Here is an 18,181-nt window from a genome sequence, read left to right as displayed (position 1 = left end):
CCTTTGGTTTTTATATTCATGTTATGCTTTTACTTAGATTCCTTTTCTATCATTGTAGAGCATCTCTTTAACTTTTTTTTTTCATGGAGGGGGGAAAGAAACTCTCTGAATTTCATGTCTGAAAATATCCTTATTTTTTCCCCACACATTTGATTTATATCCTTGCCCGTTCATACAATTCTAAGGTCATGTCCCCAACTCACCCCAGCTGAGCATCTTAAAGTTACAGCCCTTTTGTTTTTTAACATTGAGTTTTACTGATGAGAAGTTTAATATCACTCAGATTCTTTTTATTTTATAAGGCAGCCCTTCTCCCCTTTGACATTTTTTATTATTTTATTTTTGTCTGTGAACTCATAAATTTCATCAGGGTATTTTTAGTTAAGGGTCTTTTCATAATTCTGAGCTCTTTCAGTCTGATGCTTTGGGTATATCTCTTTAGCTTAGGGAATTTTTACTGTATTTTTCTTTGTTTTCTTATCTGCATTGTCAGTGTATTCTTCTGAAATGTTTCTTAAAAGAGTGGTGGGCCTTCCTTATCTTGACTTCCATACCTCTTAATGTATATTTCCCAATTTTTGTATTTTTATTTCATTTATCATTAGATTTATTCAACTTTAGTTTTTAGATCACTACGTTGCCTTGAATTTATTTAGTCCTTCCATTTATATTTTGATTTTCACAATTCTATTTTAATCCTAATCGACGCTATATAAAATTTTCCATAGATTTCTTATTTTTCATGGCAGCAAGTTCTTGTTTTATAAATGTAACACTCTTTCCAGTGGTTTCCTGAAATTGCTCTATTTCTTCTCATCTCAGTTGTCTTGCTTATACACTGGCACAATTTTTCCTAAAATTTCTGGTGATTTCTGGTTGTCGATTCATATATATGAATGAAAGATAAGATTTCTTATTATAGGTAGCTTGTATGGGTTCCTCTGTACTTGAGTAGATTCCCTACCTGACCTCTTCCTTGACTGGGAAAGCTGGGTGAATGGGCTTAGAGAGCTTAGCAATCAGACTTCCTTGTACAATACGCAAGTGGAAATCCAGCATTCCCAAGAAAGAAGGGCCCTGCTCTGGGGGTAAAAAGCTTTCCTGTAGTTCACTCACTGGACTCTGTCCTCACTTTCCATGAGATGTGGAGCCCAGGGTTACCTCAAGTTGTACTCTGCTGCTTCTTGGAGTCTACAGCTATTCCTGGAGTCCATTCTTAGACAGATGGCATTGGCAAAGAGTTCTCTGGGGACTTCCCTGGTGGTGCAGTGGTTAAGAATCCGCCTGCCAATGCAGGGGACACGGATTCGAGCTCTGGTCCAGGAAGACCCCACATGCCACGGAGCAACTAAGCCCATGCACCACAACTACTGAGCCTGAGCTCTAGAGCCCGTGAGCCACAACTACTGAGCCCGCGAGCCACAACTTCTGAGCCCACGTGCCACAACTACTGAAGCCTGTGTGCCTAGAGCCTGTGCTCTGCAACAAGAGAAGCCACCGCAATCAGAAGCCCTCACATCACAATGAAGAGTAGCCCCTGCTCTCCACAACTAGAGAAAGCCCACGCACAGCAATGAAGACCCAATGCAGCCAAAAATAGATAAATAAATTAATTAATTAAAAAAAAAAAAGAGTTCTCTGACCTCACTCTGTGTGTAAAAGCCCCAGCTGCCAACAGCATCCCTTAGAAGAGGGAGATGGGTCTCAACAAGCCCAGCTGCTCCGAATGTAGTTCTTTGATGAATTACACTGATGGCTTCTCCTTGGCCTATGGTTGTTGCTTTAGCTGGAATGGTCTCTCTGGCTCTCTTGGGAAGAAGAGAACTTCCTTCTGGTGTCTTGGGCTGTAGTGTCTTGGCTGTTCTAATGTAACCATTAGTTTTACCCCATCTGCTTAGATCTTCATGCTTTAGAGCTTCTCAAGATTTCCAGTCCATTGATGGCCCTCTTTCTTGTTTTCCCGTGCTATTGTGCTTTCATTTTTTACATGACATCTTTTCTGTTATTCTAATAGGACCTTGGGGCATGAGGCTAGTCATTGTGTAGGTTTGTAAGGTCATTCCACTGTATTATACAAGAAACCAACTTGTATTTAACCTGTTAAACATTACAGAGCCACTGTTTCCAAATAGTGTTTGTGGTCTAGGTTCAGTGTTGAGGGAAAATGTTTTTGGTCAAATAAAACTATATAAGCATACACTGCATACTTCATATGTAAAACCATCTTGACAACAGCTGGCAAGATTATTCATTGCCTCAGCAGAGAATGGATTTTATTGAGTGATTGTGAATCTTTCTAAATCACCTTGTGATTTACCAGCTGCAGTGAGCCTAGTCAAACTCAGTGAGGGTTTATTGAAACTGATTGCTGTTTATTGTTCATTAAGGAATTTAGTCTTAAGCACATGATGTCTGTTTTTATCAAAACATATATAACTCTACAAGCCTACATAGAGTGTGTATATATATATATATATATATATATATATATAAAATCTCTCTCTCTCTCTCTCTCTCTAGATATAGATATAGATATAGATATATATCTAGAGAGAGAGAGAGAGATTTTAGCACATACCTTCTGTGAATGGGGTATTAGGTGTCTGTAAAATAGAAATTTATTACCAGCAATTACTAATGATGTCAATTTGCTCTTTTACTTTCCATAAACCATAGAGAATATTTGATGCCAGCATGCTGCTAAATTAATTTATGTAAGAATTTCTGTCTATGCTTAATGCCATGACTTTTACTTTAATGTTGGTTTAGGACTAAATGCCTTATCAGTTAACTTTTTTTTTTTTGTACATTGACTTGGTGTTCTGCATATTAGCTATAATTTTTCTTTGAAAATGAATATATAAATTTGTATATTCATCTAATGTTTTATAATCTTGGATTTTAATAATAAATAGCTGAAAAAAAATTTTTTTAAACTTTTTAATTTATATTGGAGTGTAGCCGATTAACAATGTTGTGATAGTTTCAGGTGCGCAGCAAAGCGACTCAGCGGTACATATACGTGTATCCATTCTCCCCCCCAATTTTTTTTGCTGATGAAATATTTCTAATAAAGAGGAAACATTCGTACTTAAATGTTCTAGACTTACTGGATTTAAGGAAAAATTTTAAAATAGACCTATCTTTCAACTGTGTCATCAGATTATATTGCCTACCACCTCAGTTGTAACTTTTATAGACCCCTGGGTGGCCCCCCTATATTCCTCAATAGTTTTAACTCTATAGACGTCTGGGTGGTTTCTCTGTATTTCTCAATAGCTTTAACTCAATATATTGCCATTCTTTCTAATACTACATCTGTGTTCATTCTTGCAATTTTTGTATACATGTAAATGACCTTTCCATCACACTGACCTCTTTGTTGAACTCCTCTCACCCAGTGATCTATTTTTCACCTTATTTCCTGTCTTAGCCACTCCTGTTGTTGTTACTCAATAACTGCAGTTCTCTGGAGTCTCACTTTCAAGCATCCTTCTCTCCAACCATCCTCTCCTCTTTATCTAGCTCACTGCCTCTAGTATCCCAACCCCAACTTTTCTTTGACCCTACCTGGATGTCCAATCCATTGACCCTACCACATTTTCATTTTCCGTTACCTCTTTGATGTCCTTGCTCAGCTTAATTCTGGGGCCAGTGGCCAGTCGTTATAATTGCTCCATTGCATGTACTCCCAAGTATTGCTACGTTGCCCCTCTCTCAGTTCATCCTACTCAATTAGTTAAACCATAAACCTGCCTAAAGACAAATTTTTACCTCTTTCATGCCTACACCTATGCAGCTGAACAGGGCTGGGAGAAAAACATGCTACCACACAAACTTGTCTTACTTTAAATTTGTGACAACAAATCTCAAGTGACCAGGTAATCCTACACTCCTGGGTCACTATTTTTCATTTGTTTCCCTTTTCTCAAAACCCCCAGTCTTCATCTCCCATTCTCTGTTTCTGCTGTTGATGCTTGTTTCCTACTTCCAGACAATTTGAAGAGGAAACCCACAGACCAACAACTGCAGAGCAGGGATACCTTTCTGTTTGGTTCACTGACCACCTGCAATGCACAGTGTCTAGTTTATAGTGAGTGCTCAGTAAATATCTGTTGCACAAATAAAAGAGAATGATTGTCATTCTAAAGTAAGCATTGAAAAATATTAATTGAATAATTGCTGTGAACACTATCTGTCTCTTCTGTCTGGCTAGTTCACAGCTCCTTTCCCATGTTCTCGTTGGAACGCTTGGTCTTCCACCACTGAGCCATCCCTTGTTCATTGCTCTGTATGATAGTGAATGGCACTGACATCAGCTCAGTCATTCAAACCCAACACCTGGGTGATTCATTCTTTTTTTTTTTTTTTAAGATGTTGGGGGTAGGAGTTTATTAATTTATTTATTTATTTTTGCTGTGTTGGGTCTTCGTTTCTGTGCGGGGGCTATCTCCAGTTGTGGCAAGCGGGGGCCACTCTTCATCGCGGTGCACGGGCCTCTCACTATCGCGGCCTCTCTTGTTGAGTAGCACAGGCTCCAGACGCGCAGGCTCAGTAGTTGTGGCTCACGGGCCTAGTTGCTCCACGGCATGTGGGATCCTCCCAGACCAGGGCTCGAACCCGTGTCCCCTGAATTAGCAGGCAGATTCTCAACCACTGCGCCACCAGGGAAGCCCTGATTCATTCTTTAGGCTGATTTGACCCACTCCTCGCCGGGTCAGGTCTACTTTTAGAATTGTATGTATAAAGTCAGGCCATTGCTTTGCACCCTCACTTAAAACACCACTGTATAGTTCAGTAGTCTCTGAACAGTTTCGGCACATCTTTTCAAAGGGTAAATCAATTTCAATTCCTTAATTAACATCCTTCACTAGCTTTGCATTCCGTTTAAAGTAATATTCAGTCTATAGGTCAACCAACAAAGCCCTGCAAGTTCTGGCATCTGCCTACCTCTTCAACTCACTATTCCCTACTGGCATTTGACAGCTCTTTAGAATATACCAAGCCCCACAATGCCCAGGAGTCTTTGCATTTATTCTTCTCTCTGCCTGAACTGCTAGATTTTTGAAGGTCTGGTTCTAGTTTTACCCTCAGGTCTCAGATCAAATATCATTTCCTCAGAGAGGCTTTCTTGATCACTCCCTGTAATATATCTTACCCCCATTTGTCTAATGTATTCTCTGTCTTTTTTCCATAGAACTTTCTAGAAGCTATATTTATTTTACTTATTGATTTTATTGTTTATTGTCTTACTCTTCCAAAGAATGTAAGCTCCCTAATCCCTGGGCCATGCCAGTCTTGTTTATTCTGAGATGAGAGCCTACTATAAATATGTGATATGAAAGTGAAAGATATATCAAGGGAACTTCTGCTCTCTGTAGAATCTAGAGCATCTTATCATAAGAGATGAAACCACAGGTTGGGGACTGTGTTTAGGTAGTTTTGAATGCTATGAAGGAAGGTATGTGGGGTTTGTTTGTTTTTTGTGGGGATTTTTTTTCAGGTAATAATGCAGCTACAGAAGGTTTTTAGTAAAGTTATTGACATGATTTATTCATTTATTCATTCTTTCTTTTAGCACATGTGCCAGGAACTGTTCTTTGATCTTGGGAAACAAAGATGTCTAAGACATGTTTCCTGACCTTAAGAACTCTTCAGAGAGCTGAACTGGTAAACACATGATTTAATACAGTGGCATGAGTGTTGTGTACAATTGTATTTGTAATATTATTCAAACACTTACTATGCCTAACTAACTCTGCTTGGAGCTGATCAGAGCCTTTTTTTTTTTTATTCCATGTGGTTCCTATTATGCTGGTGACTTCTTTGAAGCTATATTTAGTAGGCATCTGTGTCATCATTTGCCCACAATTCCTTCTTCTTTTAATAAATGCCATTTTTAACATTCATATGGCAATTAAAAAGGCTATAATTTTCTTCATGTCCTTACGACTCTAGCCTCAGTCGGATAGCTCCAGGTGGGCACCTGATCAATACGTCCACTCTATCTCTGCTGGGAATATTTATATTTAAGACCCAGAGACTCAAAGTTCACTTCTGTCTGTGGATCTACGATGTAGGAGCTAAGTAGGTTGGCTGTATGTGACTGTGTAGCACTGCAGTCCTGGAAGACCAGGAATCATGTTTCCTAGCAGGTGGAGAAAGCCAGATGCAAAGAAAGATAAAGGATGTGGCCAGATGAGAGACGGAGAGAGACGTGTGGCAGGTTTCAGGTGCTTGCCTCCACTTGTTCCTGAGACTGAGCATCATCACTGCACTTCCTGTAGATTGGCTGTCCAACCCATTCCGGAATCCATAAGCCAAAATATCCACCTATTCATCCAAGCTAGAGGTTTGACTGAGCCATACTCTTTTTCCAATATTATCATTGTTTTCAGTTTTATTGTGATTTAATTGACATACAGCACTGTGTAAGTTTAAGGTGTACAGCATAGTGCCTTCACGTACATATATTGCAAAATGATTACCACAGTAAGTTTAGTTAACATCCATCATCTCATATAGTTACAAAACAAGAGAAAATCTTTTTAAAATCCCTAGAAAAAGCTAGATTTTTAAGAAAGAAATATGGTTGAATTCTCAAAAGGAATAACGGGGGAAAAAATGGAAAGTAATCCCAATATATAGATACAGTGAAATTGTCTTCAAGTTCAAAAAGCAAAAAACAGACATTTCTGTGCAAACCAAAACACATAGAATTTGTCACCACTAAAAGAAAGGTATTCCTTATGCTGCTGAGAATAATCCCAGATGGATGGTTAGAGATGAATAAAGGTATAAAAGCAATAAAAATGGTAACTATGGGGGTACATATAAATGTATGCTAATGGCATGAAATAAAAATTAAAAACGCCTTGTGGGGTTTAATATATGTGTATATATTTCATATATAATTTTATATATTATATATATGTTATATATGTAATTATAGTACACAACAATAAAAATAAAAGCCAGGGGTGATAACTGGTATCAAAGTATTCTAAATTCCTTGCAAAATCTGAGATGAGGGAAAAATACCAATTAATACTTAATGTAGATAAGTCAAGTATTAATTTTTAATCTCTGGGTAACCACTAAAAGAATCTTTTTTTTTTTTTTTTTTTTTTTTTTAGCTTAAGTATTTTATTTGTTTGCAACTAAGCTTGTTAACACTATATAATGAAAATGTACAAAGAATAATGTTGCAGTTTTTGGTTAGATTTAAGTCAAAGACATTCATTAATAAGGAATCTTCGAATGTGAATATTCCAGAAACTTCTCTAAGCCATCTGATCAGGACAACTGTCTCTGAATATTACCTTACCTTGGAAGGTACTGGCATACATTTGAATTAAACACAGTTTTTTTTCAAAATAAGCCTTAATTAAAAAAACTATTCTATATTCAAACTAAAACAATTTTAATAGAACTTTCCTTTCCAGAAACAATAATAAAGGAAACAAGGCATTTTGTAAAACGTGGTCCTGAACAAGTCACAGTAAAAAATAAATGTATACTTAACTTCCACCTCCTCAAAACAGAGGCTACTTTCTGTTCCTCAGCCTTGGAAATAAGGTGAAGAACAGTCTGTAAGCAACTTCGGGCAGAGGGTTGCCAAAACAAAGCTCAAGCAATTGAACATGGACATCTCTTAAAAGAATTTGGGGGAACCTGACCAAAGGATCCAAATTCTATTTCTAATAACTGATACAAAGGTGAAGTGGTGCCTCCCAAGTAGCAGTGCCTCCGGGGCATGGCCCAGCCCCAGGCTCGCCTTTGTCATGCTCCCAAGCAAAGCCTGATGCTCCTCCTCCAGAGGAGACTCTTTTCCTTCTTAGAGGTTCAGTGTCCAGGGAGCTCCTTGTGTGAATGAGGTGAGCACAGACTCCACGTGGGTATTTTAAGGCTTGGAGTCAAAGTAATGTTCTAACACAGCTAGGCAGAGTCATGTGTCAAATGGCCTGTCTCGGGTTTGTTCTAATTCCTCACCACGCATCTGTAGACCTAGGACCACAGACCTTTGCTATGTCGTCATAATCACACCTAATGTCCATCCTAACTTATGATTCATATTCTGTGCCTGGAAACAGTCCCTGTATTTAACAATAACACCTACACAGAAAACAATCCACTGTTACAACTTATATGGTCACAAAACATTAATGATCTTCTGTAGACCAAGGAAATGTTTTTAACCATAATTGTCGTGCATCAAATTCACAGCCAGAATCCCCAAGATCAAAAAAATTTGCACAATACAAATAATAACTTAAAATACACATACACACACATACACACACTCTCACACACACTTCTTACAGAACTGTGCTTGGGGAAACTCCATTTGTTGAGTGCCACTGAGGGCATATTTTGCTAAACTGCTGCTCCAGGTATTTTTGTTTGGAAAATCTATCACAGTAGGGCACAGCTGTTTATTGGATGAGCAGAAAAGAAAGATATGCTTGTGGCAACCGGAAAGTTTTAAGGTCTTTCAAGTTGTATAAAATGGACCTGCAGAAACATTTAAGTGTTCTCAGGTTGCAAAGTTGGAGCTGAAATGTGATATCAAACCAGTTGCAAAAAGTGTACAGCAGCCATCTCTTGAGGTCAAACCTGGTACCCAGATATGCAAGAAAGCTTCAGGACACATAGCTTGTTGGCCTTGTCCCATATCGTCGCATAATCTGATCATGTGTGAATTTCACAAAAGATTCATATTGTTCTGCTAGTTTGGTATTGAGGATTTGCTCATATTCCTCCCGAATTTTATCTTCATAGTCTTTTAAGAGACGCTCACATATTATTCCAACTTGTCGGAGGGTAAAGGTGGGCTGGTCCTTCTTCATCCAGGAGGAACCTGGCGAACTAGGTGCTGTGAGTGCTGAGGAGTGAGGCTGACTTTCCGAAGTACAAGCTTCACTCTGATTAAGAACAACTTCTAAATGTCTCCACCTCTGATAACGACTATATTCTTGTTTTATGTTCTGAAAAATTTGCTCCGGGGTTGGAAGGCGCCGCTCGCTGCCGGGCGGGGCGGGCTGCTGCAGAGTCGGCGGTGGGGTCTGCATCTGAAGCAGCGGCGGCGGCTCGGCGTCCGGGGGCCTGAGGCCCGGAGTGGGGCCGGGCAGAGGGGCGCAGCGCCGCCGCTTCGGGGAGCCAGGGCTCAGCAGCGCCGCCTCGAACTCCATGGGCCGCTTCAACGTCGCCCCGCACGCCATGCCGCTGAAGGGCCAGGGACCAGGAGCCGACGCGACTTTAACTGCGGCCCAACCTCCCGCTCCTCAGCGGAGCCCGCAAGCCAAGCCGGCTCCAATGGCGGCTCCAGCACCGGCAAAGGCCTAAAAGAATCTTAAAAGTGTGTATAACTTTCAGACTAACAGAGGGAAAAGTAGAATAAATTTCAATCAACCCAAAGAAAATAAGAGAAAAATGAACATAATCTTGGCAGAATAACTAGAAAGGTGATAGAAACAAAATAGGATGATTTTTTCCACAAGACATTAGAGTTATTGTATAGCTCTAGTCATTAAGATATTGCAATGAACCATCATTGCAATAAGATTGACAAATAGATTAATGAAATAAAATGTAGTTCTAGAAATAGGCCCATACATATATGGTCCCTTTGATTTGTGACTCTTTTAGGATGGAATCAGAGTAAGGCTTACTAAGTAGTAGTGTTCACCTAGGATGGTCCAATGTATCCATAACCAATTTGAAGGTATCCTTGCCATAGAGACAGAAATGTGGACATCCTTTCCTTAGGTCATCGGTTCCAAAAGGAAGTGCCGGGTGTGCACTATGAAATTTCTTCATTCTGTCATGCTGAGCACCCTGTTTTAGTTACACATTATTTATAAATGACAAAAGGCTAAAATAAAGTAATTCTTACTCAACTGAGGGACAGCCTCCTTACTCAACTTCTACGTACATCTACTACTTCCACCATGGATTGATTTAGTTATTTTCTTTGAGTCATGAAGTGCTTACATATTTCTGCTGAGTTTCACCTCTCTTGCACTCCTACAGAGATATTTTCAAGACCATGGAAAGTCCTACCTAACATCAAAATAGTTGCGTTGATAGACGATACACTGATATATAGGATATATCAATAGATATAGGATAGATATATCAATAGATATATCAATAGACAGATATATATATCAATAGATATATTGATATATCAATAGATATATATATAGGATATATCAATAGATATAGATATATATCAATAGATATATCAATAGATATATCAATAGATAAGGATATATATATATATCCTTAACTAAAAGTATTTCCATATGGTATGCTAATATTTCTCTGGAGACCTTGATGTTTGTGTAGAAATTTAACTACAAGCTTGTACGTTTATATGAAAACTGTTTCAAAGTGGATACTAAATATTCAATAATTAAATACTAAATCTACTTTAGCATCTCTAATACAGCAATGTCATCTCTGAATTAGAGGAGGGATTAATAGGTATTAGGCAAAATATTCTGTCACTTGTCACCTGCTGGTTAAATTTATTATTTGTCTATATTATTAAAAACAGAGAGAATTTAGTATCTAAAATTCAGCTCTAGAACTTAGAATGATTATTTTTTAATTGTGGTATTTTCATTATTCTTAATCTTCATTATAAAACTACTCTTTTTTTTTTTTACTTTCCCTAACTGGATTATATTCTATAATATATAACGAGGTAAATTAGTTGCCTTTTACTGTGTATTACAAATGAGTATCATAACCTAATTTTATATTAAATGATATTTAAGAAGGACCAAAGAGTCTTTCAAAACAGGGGTGAGAATTTCTTATTCCCTAGGCCTGTATGGTTGTGTTTGGATGCGTGGCTAAGATTGTTTGCATCGGTGGGTTGTTGGTGAGGGGCAGGTGACCTGAAATAAGCAGGGAGTTAACACACCTTTGTAAAAGTGCATGTATCCTAGTTGGGTTGTGCATCTTGTATGCAGTCCTTGAATGTATAGTGAGTGGTTAAATCTATGGAATATACTTGACACTTGTGCATATCAAACTCAATAAATAACTGATACTTTTAATTATTGCTATTCACATTGCTTCCTTTCCTGTTGAGCTCAGCCTTCCAGTGAAGTCTCAGTTCTGATTGGGAATGAGAGAACGTTTAGGGTGGGCCTGGGCATGGTCCTGAGGTGGAGGAAGGTTGATTAACCAGAGGACAGTTTGAGTTCTGTGAACGGGAGTCTGACCGGAAAACATCAAACAGATGTCTGTCCCCTTCTCACTTGTGCATGGAAACCTAGATGCTGCATTGGAACCTATTTGTTGCCAAAGCCAAAACTCGTAACAGAGCCTAGAGGTGTAATGAAGCAGAAAAAAAAAATGTCCTCCATTCTACTTCTATTTAGAAAAATGGAATGAATGAAAAGGCAAGGGTTCTGGTGGGGGTGGAAACCAAGTGGGATTCTATCAGTTGGGAATGCTGACATCAATTTAAAATAAGGCTGTTTCAGAAAAATAAGCTACTTTGGAGACAACTGATTTTCAGGTGGATAGTCTCTCATTTATTTGTTGACAATTCAATGCCCACTAACTACCTATTTATGAAAAACAGGTGGTGGTGGAGAGGGTGAGTGTTTGGAAGGTTGTGATCTCATGCAAATTTTTAATAAGACCTAATTAAAAAGAGAAAATTGAAACATATGCAGATTTAGAATGAATTAATTCAGCTGTCAGATCTTAATGCCAGCTTTGAACTAAAATATTCTACAGATGGTAATGTGCCACATGCCAATTAATATTTAAGATAATTATGGTGTTGAGTAAAAAATATATTTGATTGACACCACTTCCATTATTACTATAGTGTAATATCCTTTATATTTATTGATTTAACAAAAAGACTATATGATGAGAAAGTCCTGAGATTTTGGAAATGGTTTTAATTTTGTTTCCTGATGACTTTCTACTGAGGCTAGTACTTACCTCTCAGGAAATGAAGTAAGAAGTAACTTACTCCCAAGTAAGAAGTTAAGTAAGTAAATTTTTAGGCAGAATGCCATGCTGTCTGTTTGTTGTGTGACCTGAAGCAAGGATTCTTAACCTGGAGTCAATGAAACCTTAGAGGGTTAGCCCATGGATGGGTAAACACCCAGGAATATTATATAAGATTTGATGTTTGTGTGTATACATGTAGTTTTTGGTTTTTTAACCAAGAGAGTCCATAGCTTTCATCAGATGAAAAGAATCTATTAAAATGTTTTCTACTGTTGCCTGATTACTCATTCCCTTAACTACTCACACATTATTTAATAATAAATGACTATGATGAGCTACCAACTCACTCATGGTTTTGCTTTTATCTAGTGGACGTTAAAATTAAAATGTATTTTGTGACAGTCATTATTGCTAGTTAGCATTCATTCTCCAACTTATTAATTATGGCTATGCTCTATATAGTACAAGGTTATAATAGCCCTAACTTCCATGTATTCACATGATGTATAATACAAATTTGCAGTCAGTAATTAATGATTTATGTTCCCTAGATTCTTTTTCAAAATTTTTAAAAATAATGTTATCTTCCTATATATTTATGTTTTAAAAATAAATATATTTGAATTGGTAACAAAATTATAATTAACAAAAAAGGAAACATATCAATGCAGGGGCTGTCTCAATATTCATGAAGTTAAAGACTGCAGTTTATACTAAACTGTATTAAGAGAGCATTAATTAGTTTTATGATCAGAAAAAGTAAAACCAATAAAAAGATGCAATGTACATAGTCTATCAAAAACATATGCTATAAAAATACCTGACAAAAATGGTAATAACAGTAGTAATAATAAACATATAAATATATACAAATAATATAGAAATATATAAAAGCAATAATAACCTTGAAAATATTAGCTAACACCACCTTTGGGTAGATCATTAAGGGGGGTTTAGTCAGGAAAACAGAAGCAACTCCATATCTGGGTCATATACGGTTGAATACAAATAAGTTTGCATGATGGAGAGTTAGAAGGTCGGGGCACAGAGGCCAGGGAAATGCTGTCTGTCGCCAAAGGTGGAGGAGCCCACCCTGAAAATCACCACCTGGATATCCAAAGCAAGTGGTTTTCAATTCCTTGCCTGGAAGCTGCTGCAGTTCTCCAGTACTTTTGTACCACTCCTACAGCTATCCCAGTCTTCAGTGGAGGTTTCCACAAATTTGCTGGGAAGCTGATGTGAATCCCTCATCTGCCATCACATCTGCTTGCAATCAACTCCAGAGATTAATTTCTTCTGCTTCTCTTACTTTCTAAGTCTTCTATGAATTCCTCACATTGGGATTCTGTACTCTAACCCAGATCATATGAAGAAGATTCTGGGAAACAGTTCCCAGCCTTAGAAGGAAATGTTATAGGCCTCCCATCACAATAGGCTACACATATCCCAAGCACTTTATGAATGCTTTGCGATCATTATCTTACTTAATCCTCCTGGCAACCGTATCATGTAGGTACTATTATCATCCGCATTTAGTAGATGAAGTATTGAACGTTAAAGTGATTGAGTTTCTTGCCCAAAGTCATACAGCTACTAAGTAGAAGATGAGTGATTTGAAAAAGTGTCCGTAAGATTTCATTCAAAGCCTCTGTGTCTAATCGCTGCCTTATCCTGTTTCTTCTATTGCATCTCGCTTACGTCGGTAATATTATTGATATCAACTAACTACGAGTTAAATCCTCTGTTGAGGACAGCTGCTAATATATTTTGTTTGCAACTTGAATGCCCCACCTTTAACTAGCCTTTGAGTGCAAACAGGGTCACATTAAAATTAATACCTTTATTTTATCAATTCCCAAGCCCTTGGCCTAAAATTTCCACAAAGTTTTTGTTCCAGGACAGGAGTGCTATTGCCATTTCCATTGTTTCAAGTTATTTATGCCCACAGCCAAAACCTCCCAGGGATCCTTGGCTAGAGGAAAGCTTGAAAACCACCGAAGGAGCAAATGAGGAGGGCGGCCCATACTACAGGCCTGATTCCTGGTTGACAGGCAAGGGTATTAGTAGAAGCTGCTCAGGCAGGGACCCTCCAAACCTTGCCAAAGTTCAGGGCAGCCTCTGAGCCTAAGGCCTGAGCTCTGGGGAGGGCTCTCGTCACAGAACTGTCAGACGGGGACCGGGCCCTGGTCCTCCTGGTCCTCTGAGCTGGGGAGCATCCTCATTGGGTCTGAGGCTGAAGTCTCTGGTGTGGGCAAGGCAGGAGGGTGGGGTTTCTGGCTCCAGACACGATTCAGTACATACAGGGATACCCTGGCACACTGCAGCCAGCTCCCGGGGTGCTGGGGTCGCCATCTAGACCGTGGCAGGGTTCCCGGGCTCTGCAGACGGCGTCCCTGGACAGGCTTGGGGCAGCGGCCCAAAAGCCACGTCGGTGTATCTCCCTCAGGACAGCTGCGGGGGCGACTGCATTCCGGAGCAGGAAGAGGGTGATGCTCCAGGGACCCTTGCTGGGGAGCCTGCTCTCAGGCGCTCAGGCACCACTAGGGCTCGGGACTGGCGGGCGGGATTACCCGGACCCGCCTCTGCGCCTGAGCCCGCGCCCCAGAGTGCGCCTGCGCGGGGCCGCCTTCCGGCAGAGCGGGAGGCGTCGGCGGAGCGCGTTGTTGCCGCGCCGGCTGGCGTCCGCGCGGGCGACGGGCGGCCCAGTAGGGGAAGGCCGGATGCAGCGTCGCTCTGTTGGTCAGGCTCTGACACCCAGGAGTTCCATGGCACAACTCTTACGCTCAGGGTAAGAATAGTAAATGAGCCCCGCTCTCCCTCCCCGGAAGCACAGAACATTCCCTAACGGCGTTCGGCCTCCATCCCCGACATTGGCCCGCTCTTCTGGAATACTCTTTTCCTTATGGTGGCGGGTCCCTGACCACCTTCTGTGGTCGGGTGTCTCTCTTCCACCTGACCTTCAAGGTGCGCGGCTCCTTTCTCATCTCCTCGGTCTGTGGGCCCCTCGGTTCTATTTCTGTGTGTCTCAGTCCTAGTGGGGACACCAGTCTTTTTATTGCCGGTAACATCTTTGCAAATCTGAGGATTTAAAATGTTCACTTCTGGGAAAGAGTTTAAGTCCTCAGAATCATTAAAGTCTGAATGCCAGTGGATATACATGGATTGAGTGAGAAGCAGGGTAATTCCTCTTATAAATGCAATAATCTAGAACTAGACTCTTGATCAGCCAAGATACCCAATACACCTTATTGCAAACATTAGCTTTTCATTTTGTTTATGACGGTTTTTGTCCTGTGTCTTTAATCTCGTATGTTCATTCATGGAATATAAAGGTATCCAAAACTAGCTACTAGATGGATGCTATTTAAAAAAAAATTAACAGTGACTACTTGGTCTATTATGACTGTATGGTCCATCTCCTAAAGACAATATAAGGACACTTCAGTTTATTTTAAAGGGAAAAAAACCCAGAAACTTTCCATCTAACTTAAAAGTTAAAAAAAAAAAGTGCATGAGATCTTCAGAGATTTCAGGGTAGAAATTGCTTTAGCTTTAAAGCCCTGTTATCTGACCTAATTTTGCTTTATCGGAGTGCCCAGGCCTTCTGTGACAAGAGTAATCTAGTTGGTCCTTCTATTTATTTTTCTCTCTATTTTCTCATAGCTTTTGTAATGTACAGTTAATTTAAATAGAATATAATGCATCTTTTCTACAGTAGCAAAATCTAAAATGTTTTAAATTATGTTCCACTTCTGTGTAGTTGGGTTTTAATTGAACTTTGCATTGCTGTACCATGTAGAGGAATGACCTCTTAAGTTATAACCATAATAATTGAGACTTTAAATAACAGAAGAAGACCTTTGCCAACTGGTTGTTTGCTTACTGCTTTTTAGAATATAAAAACGTCTTATGTTTGTCTGACAAATATTTTGCTTCACAGTGTGTTCATGGTAGAAATCCTTTCCTCTTTTTAGTTCCAACTTTATGTTCAGTCTGCACATTTTTTTTTTTTTTTTTTTTTTTTTTTTTTTGCGTTTATGCGGGCCTCTCACTGTTGTGGCCTCTCCCGTTGTGGAGCACAGGCTCCGGATGCGCAGGCCCAGCAGCCATGGCTCACGGACCCAGCCGCTCCGCGGCACGTGGGATCCTCCCGGACCGGGGCACGAACCCGCGTCCCCTGCATCGGCAGGCGAACTCTCAACCACTGCGCCACCAGGGAAGCCCCAGTCTGCACATTTTTGATATACCTTGAATTATATTATCCATGTCTCTGGGATCAACTTGGAATCTTGTCATCTATAAAATCCATTTAGCCTCTACTCAGATAAATCCGTGTGTTTCTAGACTATTATAAACGTCAACAAATATCCCTGAGATATGACAGCAGTTTCTTGTGTAGGAGTTCAGAAGAGTGTGTTTTGCTGGGCTAAGAAATCTATGGCTGCTTTAATTGTTGTTTATTAGGACAATAAGGGATTTTAATTTCTAATATGTACCTGGGGTCAGTAAACCAAATATTCATTGATTCATTGAACACCACCTATGAACTAGGTAGAATCTAGACCCTAAGGAGAGAGTAGAGATCAAACCAGGCTGGTCCTTGGTCTTAGTGCTGTAGTAACAGGGGGAGAAGAGTCAGGCACAGACTGATGAGCAAATATTAAATGAGATGATTCTGGAGAGTGCTAAATACTGCGAAGAAGATAAAGAAGTGATAAAAGCTTATGAAGATTCATTAGGGTAAAGCTTTTTAAAGAAGATATCATTAGAGACGGAATGATGACAAGCCAGCCATCTGAACATCCTGGAAAAGAGCATTCAAGGCAAAGGAAATAGGCCACCAACAAAAAAAGACAATGGGATGGGGAATTTCCAGTATCCCTTCCATTAGCAGTCCTAATACCTGATACCCAGTGTATCACTAGAACCACTGCCTCTCACAGAATCTGAACTTAAAATGACAATTGACAGACTAGGATTCTGGGCTAAACCCAACATGATGAAATGTGGCTAATATGAATCTAAAGTGGTGCATGCAAGTTCACAAACCCAGTTGCACAGCACAAAGTGATGTTCAGTTGGCTTGGCAGCTGTTCATCGGAGAACAGTCTGGGGATTCTAATGGACCACAAATTGGCACTTACTCTTGCTGTTCCTGACTGGCAAAAACAATGTGTAGATATTACCCTTAAGCAGATTTGTCCCCAATTTAAAGCATCATTAGAGCTGTCTAAAAATGGGACTCTCCATTGCTTCACTCGTTAAAAAAAAGAAAGAAAGAACAAGAACAAGAAAGAATGAATACCTATCAGGGCTTTTGGAAAAAGGAACTTCTGATGGGGAACCAGTTGAAGACATTTTTTGGTTTCTGTGAAGCTGTGACTTGTTACTTGTTTCTTTCATTCCAACAACATTTTCTTCATTTAGGGATATTTATATATAGTTAAGAAAGAAAAATGATATTGGTATATAAGGCATATGGTGAGGTTTATTGAAAAGTTAATATATAATGGCATCTCTCAAAATAGTAATCTGAAGTTGAAAATTCTTTTCAGAATAAAGTTCTAGTTATGTTTTTGGACAAATATAATAATAAAAATAAATATATCTTGGCTTTGCCATGTATTAGCTGTGTAACACAGTTTACTTCTCTGCACTTCAGTTTCCTCAAGATTTGGGCAATAACTTGTGCTTGCCTGAAAAGATTATGATGAGGATTAAATTAGTTGTAGTGCTTGGCAGTAATAAGTTATATATACGTGTTTGCTGTTATTATTAGATGTAAACATATGCTTTACTTTGCCTTCAGGAATTAATGACCAAGTTAATTACTGAGACCCCTGATCAGCCAATCCCATTTCTCATTGACCATCTTCAGTCTAAACAAGAAAACCGTGGACACCTTCAAAGAACTTTATCTGGATCTGCAGCTCTCTGGGCAGAAAGTGAAACATTAGGTAAATGAAAAATATATTTTGCAGTTAATGTTAATACATTTAAACTAAAATTTACGAAAGTCTTTCTCTTTATAATGAGTAAATCTAGGTGGTAGCCTAGGGTTTCATGTATTCATCGGAGACTTCATCTGTATGCTAAAATTTGTCAAAAAATATTCTTGAATTTGAATATATTGTTATGTATTAGCTTCAAAATATGGGCATCTTTGTATTCAATCTGAATAGAAATAAGATTCAGA

The 18,181-nt window shown here is 39.1% G+C and overlaps 2 protein-coding genes across 2 annotated transcripts in view; one reads left to right on the top strand and one right to left on the bottom strand.

Annotated features, from left to right (window-relative positions):
- LOC309792173 (uncharacterized protein C8orf34 homolog) overlaps nt 1–18,181 on the top strand; it is a gene marked incomplete at both ends in the record, with an annotated part of 320,311 nt that overhangs the window by 34,982 nt on the left and 267,148 nt on the right. The window contains 1 exon segment of the mRNA XM_082601544.1: nt 17,795–17,942. Coding sequence (XP_082457670.1) covers nt 17,795–17,942 — 148 coding nt within the window.
- LOC309792078 (akirin-1) lies at nt 7,142–9,328 on the bottom strand. The gene has a single exon (XM_082601340.1). It carries the CDS (start codon nt 9,219–9,221, stop codon nt 8,643–8,645), a length of 579 nt encoding a protein of 192 aa, XP_082457466.1. The 5' UTR covers nt 9,222–9,328; the 3' UTR covers nt 7,142–8,642.

Source organism: Mesoplodon mirus, assembly GCF_964341445.2.
Source record: "Mesoplodon mirus genome assembly, chromosome: 16".
Classification (NCBI taxonomy): domain Eukaryota; kingdom Metazoa; phylum Chordata; class Mammalia; order Artiodactyla; family Ziphiidae; genus Mesoplodon; species Mesoplodon mirus.
The sequence above is the reverse complement of the archived record's forward strand: the minus strand, read 5'-3'. Positions and strand labels throughout refer to the sequence as shown.

Excerpts from the sequence above, each read along its gene's own strand:
- LOC309792078 (XM_082601340.1), bottom strand. The coding sequence starts at position 9,221 with ATGGCGTGCGGGGCGACGTTGAAGCGGCCCATGGAGTTCGAGGCGGCG.